At 31.5% G+C, this 13,724-nt stretch overlaps 1 protein-coding gene across 3 annotated transcripts in view; it reads right to left on the reverse strand.

Moving 5' to 3' along the window:
• Positions 1-13,724, reverse strand: part of LOC143046041 (uncharacterized) — a 28,024-nt gene extending 14,300 nt beyond the window's left edge. The window contains exons 1-2 of one of the 3 annotated variants that reach the window (XM_076219001.1): positions 13,651-13,724; positions 1,140-1,322 (exon numbers count right to left, since the gene is read on the reverse strand). In XM_076219001.1, the coding sequence (XP_076075116.1) occupies positions 1,140-1,253 (114 nt within the window). In that variant the 5' untranslated portion in view covers positions 1,254-1,322; positions 13,651-13,724. Of the gene's footprint in view, positions 1-1,139; positions 1,323-7,688; positions 7,784-13,650 lie in introns of those variants that run through there. The other 2 variants (XM_076219003.1, XM_076219002.1) reach the window with 2 other exon arrangements.

Below are 13,724 nucleotides of genomic sequence, written 5' to 3' on the forward strand. Positions count from 1 at the left end.
ACTGTGATCTGTTTAATCTGTTTAATCTGTTATAATTCTATATATATATATATATATATATCAAACGTCTGAATAATAGTCAACGATTTTTCCCACGTGGGAGCTGGATCGTTACAAGTAAAAGTTTAATCTAAGAAGACTTAAAGATGATTCATCTAACATCAGAATCTGACTGACGAAGGATATCTGTTATCCAAAATATTTATAAATAATTACATTTATAGTTCCTTTTTATATCATTGGTGTTGTTATGTACACTTTTTAGGCGTATATATATATATTACGGATTACAAATGTGTCGAGGTTTGTGATTGGATAACAACACAGGGATGTCAGTATATATTCAGGAAACTGCCGGGGTATATACGACGTTTTTATCCCCAATTGGAACCTCAAAAACGTCATCATAACACCGGTTACTATGTGACGTAGTCAAAAGCTATCACACTGTCAGAGGCTCACAGAGGGAAAATAATGACGTGCTTCAGTCAATAATACATTTTTGATACAAAATTATGCATTTTACACTTTTAATACTTAAATTTAATGTTAAAAGTGTTATTATAAATTATTACATACACAATAAAATTATGTTCACAGCAAATTAGAAAATCCTTCACGTATGCCGAACATATCAGGTTGGGTTTTTCAATATATATATGTGTTGTCAACAAATACCTGCACTGGAAAATAACATTAAGTCAGGGGTAATCCGTAATATATGTGTAATTCAGGTCTCAGAAAGGGTATATACTGTGACATTCCCGGCTTATGGCTTATATCCCCTTCGCCTTCGGCTCAGGGGATATAAACTCTAAGCCGGGAATGTCACAGTATATACCCTGTCTGAGACCTGAATAACATATAATATACATATAAAGTTCACATTAACTTTAGTGCTCAAGTTTATTTTCTTGTTTTTTTTCTAATATAAACTTAAGCATGACTTTTTTGTTAAACAACCTTGTTGGTTTGCTGTTTCATTGCAGTTTACTCATTATCTCAATTAATTCAAATGTTAGGTTTAATATTCAGGTTATAATATATATAAATAGACAGATTTGTCATATAAGAAAATGTTTGTGCTTGGCATGAAAATGATGATCACAAAAAGAAATGATGAAAAAATAAAAACTTACTGCTCGTAGTGGTGATAAAAAGGGCTTGATCAACATCTTATACATGTACCAACTGAACACCAAAATAATTCCATAAACAACCAAGTCTGTGATGAGAGAAATGTTTTTCTCCATAGCTGTCAATTGTAATTAATCTTCATACAACCATATCAGTAATTTACCAAAACATCATGGATCACTGAGCTAGAAAAAATATATTTTAAATAAATTTCAACTTCAAAACTTTCTAGTAAATACATGTAGCTATGATCTAAACTGTGTTTGTGTTGAAAGTTTTTCAATATACATCTACATGTATGGTCTTGACTGGATTTGGTGTTGAAAGGTTTCTGTGTATCTTACTTTATGCATGTTCATGCTTTCACAGTCATACAGCTCCACTTGTAGTGTGAATAGGTAAATTTTCTATTTTGACATACATGTACAAAAATGTATGAATAAAAGGATTGTTTGACTGGTGTTTGCTGTTTAATATCATATTGCACTATTGGTAATTTCGGGGCAGGAATTTTTATTGGTGGGAGAAGCCATGGCCAGAGTCCACGGAGAGAACCAGGATCATATGCAGGAAGACTGAGGATATATAAAGAGGACATGTTGAAATATAATGCCAAAATGACAGAAACCCAACAAAAGAAATTACTAAGACATACAGTCTTTAATGATTATGGTAAACTTATTGATCCTTTAAATTAAATTATTCTAAAAGGTTACATTGTACCAATTATGATATACATATATTTGCACATTTATGGCTCTATAATCGGTAGATACCAGTATCTTGGCACTGCACAAGGTCATGTTTTTCTCTGACTGTTTATGACGTCTTTACACTAAATCTGTTTGGATTTTGGATGTGAACTGATTGATAATTTAGTCTTAGATGCGTGATTCATCCAAATACAGTGTAGTTAAGTCTGACACAATTTGCTTGATGTCACGCATATTCATGCCTATTTGGCAGCATTTTGATCTATTTTTTACTAATTGTCTTTTATCTTTACACAACAAATATTTTTGACAAATTCATGCATTTGCTTTAAGGTTCATGTGGACCCTTTGGCTAAAATGGCTGCATTTTCACTTTGAAATTTACTCTGAGTACAGACAAAGATGTGCATCTGGATAAGTTTTAAGGCATAGCATGCACTAGATAAATAAATTTCAAATATGTTTATGTTTTAGAAAAGGGTCCACATAAACCTTAAGGATCATCATAACAAATGGACAAATATGGCCATATTTTCACCTCAACAACTCTGTGTACAGATTTACCTGTGCAGTTGAGATAATGTTAAGGCCTGGCAATTACTAGCTATATAAAAGTTAAATGTATTTTGCATATCAGAAAGATAAAATCTTTTTTGAATTAAATGGGAATTTTTTTCATTCGTGCAGAAGGTGTAAAAATAAACTAAGTTGGGATATGTCATGGTGTGTTATTTTGCTTAAATTTGTGTTAGTGTTATTTTGGATAAAATTATGTATTATTTTAAGAAAGAAAATTTTATGTTTGAATTTTGTAATATTTTAATTAATTTGTTTAATTAATTTTACCTATGCTGTGGCAAGTACTCGATATGTCACAGTTTGATTAAAGACTAATTGTAATTAGCATATGTCACTTGGAAAGTTTATGTTTTTATCAAAGTTTTTATCAAAACATTATAGGAATAGGCTTTGTTAATTAATGTCTATTTTTTTTGTTAATGAGAGTAATATTTACATGTCGAGTCATATTGATTTATATTTGGTTTTAATATAAATAGTGTTGTGAAATTTTGGAAAAGCAGTCACCTTTCGGAAACCTAACCTTTCACTACTAAAGTCTATTATACTGGATCTATAAGACTGTTGATCAGTCTACTAGTTGACTTTGTAGTGTTTAGACAAAAATGTATTTTTGACTCACCTTTTATTTTTGAGAATATTTTTAGAAAAACAGTCAGTGTTTCGGAAGCTTAACCTCACACTACTCATGTCATTATACTGGACCTATAAGACTGTCTACCAGTCTACCAGTTGACTGTGTAGTGTGAGACAAAATTTATCTCGCACTCATAATTTAACTTTAGAAAATTATACTTTTGTGAAACTTTTATTTTGAGACTTTTACATTCTGAAATTGAGATTAAGTACATTTTATGATTTAGTAATTTTGGCATTTATTTTATATTTTACATTTTAAAGAGAAATAGTTTTACTTTGGATTTGTTATTTTGAATTGATACTTTGTACTTTAAAGGGAAACTTCGCAAAAAAATCAAAAATTGATATTATGTTCATTCAGTATAAAAATGCTCAAATTCATAGTTATTTAAGTTTTATTCCGCTAGATAAGCGATCACCATCGATTTTAAATTTAGAGTATCAATTCTCTGCGTTCGGCCATTTTGTCTTCTTTCCCGATTAAGAACAACGATATGTCTATAAACCACAAAGGAACAAAACTACAGTAACCGATGTAGTCGTAATTGCGTGTCGATATCTTGTCAATCGTACGGTTGTTTTATCCGACTAACTGACTTGATACGGAAGATATTCTTATTTTTTTAAATTACCATGGTCTTTTGTTTTTAAACTGTTGATATTGGAATTAGGTAAAAAGTCAAAGTTGAAATCATAAATAAGTGTTCCGTGAAAATTGTTTTCGAAAATCTAATTTGTTCATAATTCTTTAAAGTAATAATCTTTTTTCAAATAAATTCTGATCTTCCCTCATCTGATCACCAGCATGGCTAAAGGTATTACTTCCAAAGGTATTGTGAGGGGTGTGAGGTGACACGTCCAGGGATTCAAGCGATTTCCTGTCGGGCTTGCAAGTTCATGCATCGTTTCACCTCTGCAGGTATTGATCAGTGTACACGGCGGATAACTTATAACTTTCCATTTTGAACTATCAGATGTATAATATACAACTCTGTCTTACTTGTCAGTACTAAACTCATACGCTTGTTTATAAATAACATTTCTGATGTAAAGAATATTATTCATAAAAATATAAATAATACCCAAAAAATAAGATTTGATGAAATTAAAATCTATTTAAATATTTTTTCCAAGGGTGAATTTGGGAAACTAATATATACTCATTGTCAATAGTGAAGGACAGATTGGAACATACCAGAAATATTGATTTAAAAAAATGTACGCACTTGTCGACGATTTGTTTATACGACTGGGTAGAAAGTTACGGAACTATAGCGCAATTTAAAATATATACATGTATACATTGAACATAAGAAAAAAACATATACTTTGAATAAATTGGGGTAAAAGTTTTGTAAATAGACGAACACTAATTATCCCCAAGGGATGTGAATATTTTGCTGGGAAACTATTGAGTATCAAAGTTTCAAATTAATTTCGGGACCTTTTTTCTTTCTTTGTATTCAAGGGAAATATGACATTAAATTGGTTCTGTCTTTTTTTTAAACATCGTTAAAAAGATGTGTGTCTAAGGTGGACGCCACAAGAACCCTGTAATACTAGTAAGAGAGTATAGCATGTGAACATTCCTTCTCAATAATATGGTTGTATTGGAAATCATTTCATACAGATTGACAACTCATGGTCCGATATGCATGTTATATTTGCCACATGACGCCCATAGTTCTTTCTACCATCATCATCTTATTCTTTGATATTGCTGTAAACATCGATGGTTCACACCCAAACAAAATGGGAGTAATGTACCTTCAGAGCTTCTCCGTGGTATACACTTGTGAAACTTAATATATAGACGAAATTTCTGTATTGAAATGAATCTACATCTTCAAATAACGATTTTGAGTAATCACCTTACAAACCAATATAAACGTATGGCAAGATATAACCATGAAGGAATTTAGTGTTTGTCAGACGTAAGAACTCATCACTATCATAAACGTATACGTATATATGCATGCAGTTTCAAATATCTTGAACAAGCGGTCGATGTCGATAGTCCGTTTTCAAACTGTTCAGAGTTAGACATGTCACTTGTTCATTCTTGGAAGCCTTCATATTCCCCGTCCAACGATGGGAACTCTTTCTGGTTGTGTTGACTATAAATGCTTGTATGGTAATTCTGTCGTTTATCTGTACAAGTGGTTGCATTTCCTCTCCTTTCCCAACAAACAAACTAACGAAACGCTACTAGTCTGCTTTCTCTAGAGCTCATCCTCAATGGCGCTTATACGCCAGGAAACTTACATGTATACTAATAATGATTGTTTCAAGAACAACGATGTATGGACGAACTATTCTAAATTCGTCAATATCAATTATGCATGACTAAAATATAAGTTTTATTACAACTACTGTATCACTTATTTGTATTAATGACGGCTATCATGTTCAACATTGCACAAATATTATCATAGAATTTTAAAAAAAATGTACAAAAATCCTCAAAAAAAATAATGCCTTAGCTTAGATCATTGGTACTCTTTTCACAAAAAGTTCGTGTAAATGATTGTCAAATGAATTTAATTATGTAAGAATGAAATGTTAAAAAGAAACTAAAAAAAATCATGCATGTTGTATGTTGTATTTTTTTTCAATTAAAAACTTTAAAATTGCGATAGTTTTATGAGCATTAAACAGCCAGATTTGAATACAAGTTAAAAAATTCCGGTAAAGTCAATGATATCAAACAGATGCATGTGCAATGATATATCAAATTGGGAAATATTGCATTTAGTTTTTATTAAAGATTAAAACTACTATTTTTTACTTCATATTTGAATCTTTACGCCAATTGCCGCTAAGAAAGTAATCCAAAATTGTTTCCTTTTATTTTTATACACTTTCAGAATTATGAATCTGAATTTTATTTTCAATTAATTTACACAATTTAATTATTGTATCTTTATTCTCATCGTGTATTAAATCTTAGGGTATTAAATACAGCATACTCTTTCTAATCCTTTCTGTTTATCCTTTCCAAATAACAACATTCATACCTGTGTACGCTTGAACTCACACCTGCGGCTAAATAGCTACAAGGTAAACGAATTGACCTCAAGCCGAGAAATATACAGTGACCTTTACAAAATAATATACACACTCTGCTCACACATTAGTTGCATTGAAATGATTATCAAAACAATAACGGTAAATAGAACTGAAATATGTTCAGTTCAATATCAGTAAAAATGTTCAATAAATATTTTATGAAAAAAATCTCAAAAATAATTAATGAAATTTATTCGAAAACATTTACTAGAGATAATTTTATAGGAGTTTAATTCAATCAATACAAAACGGTATATGCATATTCATTTTCGTTCATTCTTATATTGTGGTTAATAACTACGACCATTCGTCAGCTGTGCGCTTTTAATTATGTATATTGTCGATAAGCTATAAGAGTTAAACAGATTTTAATTTTTCCCAGAATTCAACAAATCGGGCTAAAACGTCACGACCCACTCGAGAATTCAACCAAAAAAGTTACAAATACTTGATTTTCTCCGTTATTAGAAGGAATATTAATTTAAAACTTTGCAAATGTGTTTTTTATGTTTAGATGAACATAATTAGATGATAAGTAAAAAATCGTGGAATTTCCCTTTAATTAGATTATTATTATTTGTTACCAATTATGTAAATCAATTGTATCTGATTTTATGCCCTTTATGGGCCCTGTAATTTGGGAAATAAAAAAAATATTCTATTCTATTCTATTCTATTGTATTGATTGTCCTTGATTGGTATGGACAATACATATCTACACATCTATAGGTGAGTTAAAGGTAGAAATTGAGGGGACAGTATCAAATGCAATTCAGGTATTTGTTTCAATTTCATCTTTCTGAAACCAGTAAGAAATTTTTAGAAATTTCTAATTTGTGGGCGGGGATGTTATGTTTATCTTTTTAATACTGGTTAATGAAATCATTACAGTGTGTACTTGTACTGGCTGGTCATTATCGCGTATTATACGATTTTGACACGCCTACATAGCTAATGAATATGCATGACTATAGATAAGATCAGCATGTGTAGCCATAAACTGAGAGGGTTGTAGATTTGTAGTGTAAATATATAGATGCAGGATATAGAATAGAAAATTAGATCAGAAATATAGTTATTAATTATTATAAAGCCAAGCGAGTAAAACACTGATCTATCACGCCCGGGTCCTCCACCATGATAGATCCGTGTTTTACTTGCTCGGATACTAATAATTAATAACTATATTTTTGTAACTATTTTTCTATTCTCAAAACTACATCTATACATTTATCCTACAAATCTACAACTCTCAGTTTTTGGCTTCACGTGCTGTTCTTATCTATAAAGTCATGAATATTTATTAGCTATGTACTAATGTAGGCGTGTCAAAATCGTATCATACGCGATAATGACCAGCCAGTACACACTGTAATGATTTCATTAACCAGTATTAAAAAGACGGTACCTCGAATTACCGAATAACAGTGTTATTATCCGAATAACTCATGTAATTACCGAATAACTCTTCAAATATCAATATTAACACATTTAAGTGACTTTTAAACATATATTATTGAATAAAATTATAATAGAAGTGTATTTTATAACCTAAAAATAAAAAAAAAGTTGCAGGTAAGTTAATATTGATCATTATAAAATTATGGATATCGGTGTGTACTTCCAAGATGGCGACCAAGGAAAACGTAAGAAATGAAGAAAAGAAAGATTTCATATATGCCTTCAAAGGAAAACGCTATGAAAATATAGTATTAAATAATTTACTGTATATACAGAGAATTGTCTAATAATTGTTTTTCAGAAAGGATTTGAAAATTTAACCAGTACATCAAAGCAATGCAATTACTCCAATCACTAATTACTTTTCATAACAATTTACTCAACATTAAATAAAATGTAATTAAGAATTTTCACATATTCAATTCAAATCTAATTAAAAAATTATTATAATTGATTGTTTTAATAAAAACAAAGCTTCTGAATGGATGATTTTTATGTTTATTCTAATAAAATTTTCTCAAAACTAAATATAAGATTTTCATTGGCAAATATAAATGTTTTTACAAGTCACTTTAATTTTGTATAAAAAGCCATGAATACATGTGTGCTGTCTTCCATTTTCAAAATGGCTTTATATCCGTGTGTTCAATGTGATGAAGAATGTGTTGATTGCACCATTCAATGCAGTTGTTGTGATCGTTGGGTTCACAGTGCTTGTGTCCCAATGGATGATGCATTGTTATTGGCCTGGTCAGATGTGTCTCTAAAGTTCCTTTGTAAGGACTGTTGCTTTACAGACAACAAGTATGACATGGCCAAGGCGTTAGAAAGGTAAGTAATTTTCATACATACCTTTTATTATAAGCTATACAAATGCGAAATTGGGTTTTTTATATTATTAATAGAGAGTGAAACATGGTACAAGAAAAATAAAATAAAATATTTAATTTCAAAGAAGACAATCTTTCACCTAGTTTATTATATTTCATTTATTTCTTATTTCATTTAAAATGTATTTAATTTACTTAATTTAAATTACTAAAAAATCAGAATTAAAAATAATAAAATAATACTCAATTAATATTCTTCTAAAATTAGTATTTACGTTTTTTTTATTGCTACTTTTATTTATTTTCATACATTGAATAATTTGAAAGTGATAATGAGTTAATTAGTTCCAATAAACAAAATAATCATTACCTCACACTTCTGTTAGATTGTTAATTGGGTTGTTGTTTACTGACACGTGCCCATTACATAATTAATCATTAAGAGATAATGAAATTATATTACAGTATGGACACTCTGCATTAAACAGGCTTGTGACTGTCTTGGTATACCAAGGCTGCATTACCAACACCAATAATTATAGTAATGAAAAATAGAACACAAATAAATATTTACAACTATATACAATATGTACATCCTATGTTAGTTTTCTGTCAAAGGGTAATAATGTTCAATGTTTCACCAATAATTTTTGATTATTTAAAATAAAAAATTATTAAAAAAAGATATTTTAATAAAGTTAATTTGAGTTTTCCTGTTAAAAAAAGCTTTCTTCTGGCAAATTCTAATTTGTAAATTATAAAATATGTAAGAACTTTTGGATTATTTTAGTCATTCGATGTTAAAAAAAACCCTCTTCTTAAACAAAATACATTGCACGTGGAGTCATTGAGAAAATAGTTCAGTTCATTTCCTAACTTTGTTAATAAACCAACTGACCGACTTCCTCAAAGCTACTAAGAAGGCACGGTAACCCTCTTCAGTGAAATGTATCCCGTCACGAGCTTCGTATTCCACCCTATAAACATTAGTTGGCTTGAAATAATGTACAAAATGATTTTCAAGAGCTATGCTTTTCATCATTTTGTTCACTATCTCTCGGCGAACTGTATGCTCATCGGGAGTGCAATACCAAGGCCCGGACCGCTTCATAACTGACATGAATACCACTGATACTCCTCTCGAAAGACAAGCATAAATGAAAGTATTCATGTCTGATCTGAAGGCAGTCTCATCAAAAGAATATCTGTCACAATCAATGCTACCTATTTGACAAATAACCACATGTGGACTATAATGCACAAACAAGCCAGCCTCAATTGCTTCAGTTAATCTCTTGAACGTGGCACCAGGATAACCATGCATTTGAACAGAGACCTTCCCATGAGCAACTAGAGGACCTCAAACACCTGTGTTGTTCCGGGCTATCAATCATTGGAGTAGACAAGACCTTCAACCTCTGTGATATGCATGTGACAGTGACTTGTTACAAGCAGATGGCCGTTGTGATGGAGAAGACTAAAGAACCGCCGATATTTATGGGTCCGATTTATATTCATGACAACAGCGACTTCGACATCTTCAGCAATTTCTTCAATCATCTAAGAGTGAAATTAATTGACGCCGACACGGAGCAACTATTTTTTGGTACTGACGAAGAAGCAGGATTAGTGAAATCTATGAAAACAGCATTCCCCGAATCTGGTCACATCCTGTGTATTCGACACTTAAAAGGAAATATAAAGCAGAGGATGATAGATGATGGAATCGACAAGAAAGATAGAGAGTCCGTACTAGAGGGTCTGGATGGGGGGTCCGTTATTCTGTAAACATTTAATTTTCACCCCTTTTTTCTCTAATCTTCAAAAAATAAGTCTATTCTTTAAAAGTGATTTTTACGCATTATTCTCTAATTTTTTCCCGTTTTCTTTAATCTTTAAAAAAAGAGTAAAAAACATTTTTTTAAATGAATGAGAATGGTGATTTCCAAACAACAGTAAGTTTTTCATTTGTTTCTCAACAATGACGTGTTGATGTGGATTGTTCTGTATGATTTAAGTGCTAGTTCCTTGAAATAACAAGAGACCAAATGACACAGAACTTAACAACTATAGGTCACTGTACGGCATTCAACAATGAGCGAAGCCAATACCGCATAGTCAGCTATAAAAGGCTTCCAAATGACAGTTTCATTTAACATATATGAACAATTATACAACAATAAAATGTCCTTACGCGTCTCTTACAAGTCTAATCTTATAGTGGCCCTTATAACACGACCTGACCTACTGATATGACCAATGTTTTCATTTTCAGTTTGTTCCTGTGTATCATGGCTATCATCACTACTGCTGGATGAGTCATATTCATCTGAATTATTGGAGTCATCTAAAATTTCGTTTGGTTTATTCATTGTATCTTCTGTAACACGCACTTCATTGCTTATTCTGAATTCAATATGCCCCCTGTTTTGAATGTCCTGATTCCGGTATAAAGAAATTGGTAAAGTGCCAGCTTTGTCTTTGGTTGTTTCATCTCTGACGCTTCTTTTTCTAATGGGTCGGTAATTTTCTATCCATGATTTCATTGCAACTACATCAGTTTTAGATACCTTCTTTATTTCCAAGTCAAATTTAATGTCGAAAACGGCTGATAAAGGCATGTTGCGGTTAGGAACGGGATAGTAGGAGTTTAGGTGTGTGAAATACTTTACAGACCAAACAGATACTCTTTTAAGAGATTCTTGAATGATAGCGCTGAAATCCCTGGCATATTCCAGCATTGAAAATGTTTGGTGTCGGAGGTGCGATACGGCATGGAGGTTTTCGACAATAGAAGTAAGCAAGGTAGAGGCTTCTGTGCGATACTGACCGGAAGACAACACGTGAACATTTCTAGTTAACTCGCTTCTAAATTCAGGAGTGGAGTATCTGTAAGGATCTACAGGTTTTGTTAGACACAGTTCCTTGTGGGCCATTTGTCACGTTAACATGAAGCTGTTGGACGTTTTTCGCATTTTGGACATGCTCTTGTACAAAAGATTTTGCATCGTACACACGCTCTACTGTTGACTTTAAATCAATCTTTGGATATTTGTTTCCCTTCTCATGAATTCCAAAGGCCCTATATTGTAAACCCAGACTTTTTAAAAACATTCTTGTTCCGAACAAATCCGACACGACAGCTATTCTTCCGCAGGCTGGTTCCGTCACAAAGACAGAGTTTCCTTCTGTGCAAATCCCAAATGGTTGGCTAAAACGGGAACTAGTGTAAGTGCCGGCATCCTTGTATCCCTTAGTTCCATTTCCAGCTATTGGTTTTAATGTGTTATTTTCCGTGTTAAATACACTAACACTGTGATTCACCTCATCCCCAACAACAATAGATTCTCCCAACAATCCTAATCCATTTAAACCTTGCTTTGCAATAATGGTCTGTCGTGCGCCGGATTCCGAGTAGAAGTATCGGAAACCAGTTCACATTGACTTAATCCTATAGTCTGTTATCACGAAACCAAAAAAGGTTTACCAAATTTGTTTTCACTTTTATATTTTTACAATAGTTTTCTTTAAATTCTAAGAAGGGAAAATTCTGTAAACACTTAATGTTTAGCGTTTTCTTTTATTAATTATTCAATATTCATTATATTTTTAGACCACGCATTTCTCTAATCTTTATTTTTTGGCCCGTTATTCTCTAATCTTCATTTTTTAAGGGCATTATTCTCTAATCATTTAACCCCATCCAAACCCTCGTACTAGACAGCATCTTCGGTAACCAAGGATTAGTTCATTCGGATGATGACCAATGCAGGTTCAATTATCTTTTTTCAATTATCTTTTTTCAATTATTTTAGTGTTTAAGTAAGTATACAGTTTTGTTTATGCAATTTATTTTTATTCTGTTTAATGCATTTTTCTTTTGTTGTTTCCCCACTGCTGTTTTATGCACTTGATACATAATGCATGTATAGTATTGTTTCGCATGTTTTCAGGTTGAAATTCTAAATAAAGTATTTCCGCGGACTATGACAGATAAGCCCGTGCCTTGTGCAGGATATCTTAGTAGTTATAAATTTTTTACAATAAATTCTAAATAAAGTATTTCCGCGGACTATGACAGATAAGCCCGTGCCTTGTGCAGGATATCTTAGTAGTTATAAATTTTTTACAATAAATTCTAAATAAAGTATTTCCGCGGACTATGACAGATAAGCCCGTGCCTTGTGCAGGATATCTTAGTAGTTATAAATTTTTTACAATAAATTCTAAATAAAGTATTTCCGCGGACTATGACAGATAAGCCCGTGCCTTGTGCAGGATATCTTAGTAGTTATAATTTTTTTACAATAAATTCTAAATAAAGTATTTCCGCGGACTATGACAGATAAGCCCGTGCCTTGTGCAGGATATCTTAATAGTTGTAATTTTATAGATTTAAAGGGGCTTAGTTAACATCCATTTCTAAATCACAAATATAAAAATATGATAAAGATAATATTTTTTTAATAACTAAAATTAAAACAAAAACTAATTTAAATAGTTTACTATTCCATATTTTATTTTAAAAAATGCCCACCCTCACATTGTTCATTGCCGTGACGTGGCGTGAGGGCTCCACTTTGGTGGTCTAAGATGAACACGTTGAGGGATTGTATGCAATCTTTCTTTTCTTCATTTCTTACGTTTTCCTTGGTCGCCATCTTGGAAGTACACACCGATATCCATAATTTTATAATGATCAATATTAACTTACCTGCAACTTTTTTTTTATTTTTAGGTTATAAAATACACTTCTATTATAATTTTATTCAATAATATATGTTTAAAAGTCACTTAAATGTGTTAATATTGATATTTGAAGAGTTATTCGGTAATTACATGAGTTATTCGGATAATAACACTGTTATTCGGTAATTCGTGTTACCCTTAAAAAGATAAACATAACAAAAGGCATATAACTTTTATATATCTAGTGGATGCCAGGCCTTAAAACTTTCCAAAATGCACAGGTAAGTCTGTACACAGAGTAGTTTTTGAGGTGAAAATACGGCCATATTTGCTCGTTTGTTATGATGAACCTTAATAATGAAAACTTGACAGCCCTGTAAAAGTATTTTACCAATGGCGCTTTTTTGCAATAACAAAAGGTCACGTCCTAAATAATGAACTTTGAGATTTTGATCATTTACATGAGTTTTACATTTGGCTTTGCTGTGAGTAAGCTATCAAGAGCAGTTGTGGTACAATAACAAAGAACTTACATCAGTTGATTTTTTTTCTGTCATAATTTTTCTTGGTACCGAATGCTTAGGGGAGTGTAACTAGAATTAAAAAT

The sequence above is a fragment of the Mytilus galloprovincialis genome, chromosome 9, assembly GCF_965363235.1.
Source record: "Mytilus galloprovincialis chromosome 9, xbMytGall1.hap1.1, whole genome shotgun sequence".
Classification (NCBI taxonomy): Eukaryota; Metazoa; Mollusca; class Bivalvia; order Mytilida; family Mytilidae; genus Mytilus; species Mytilus galloprovincialis.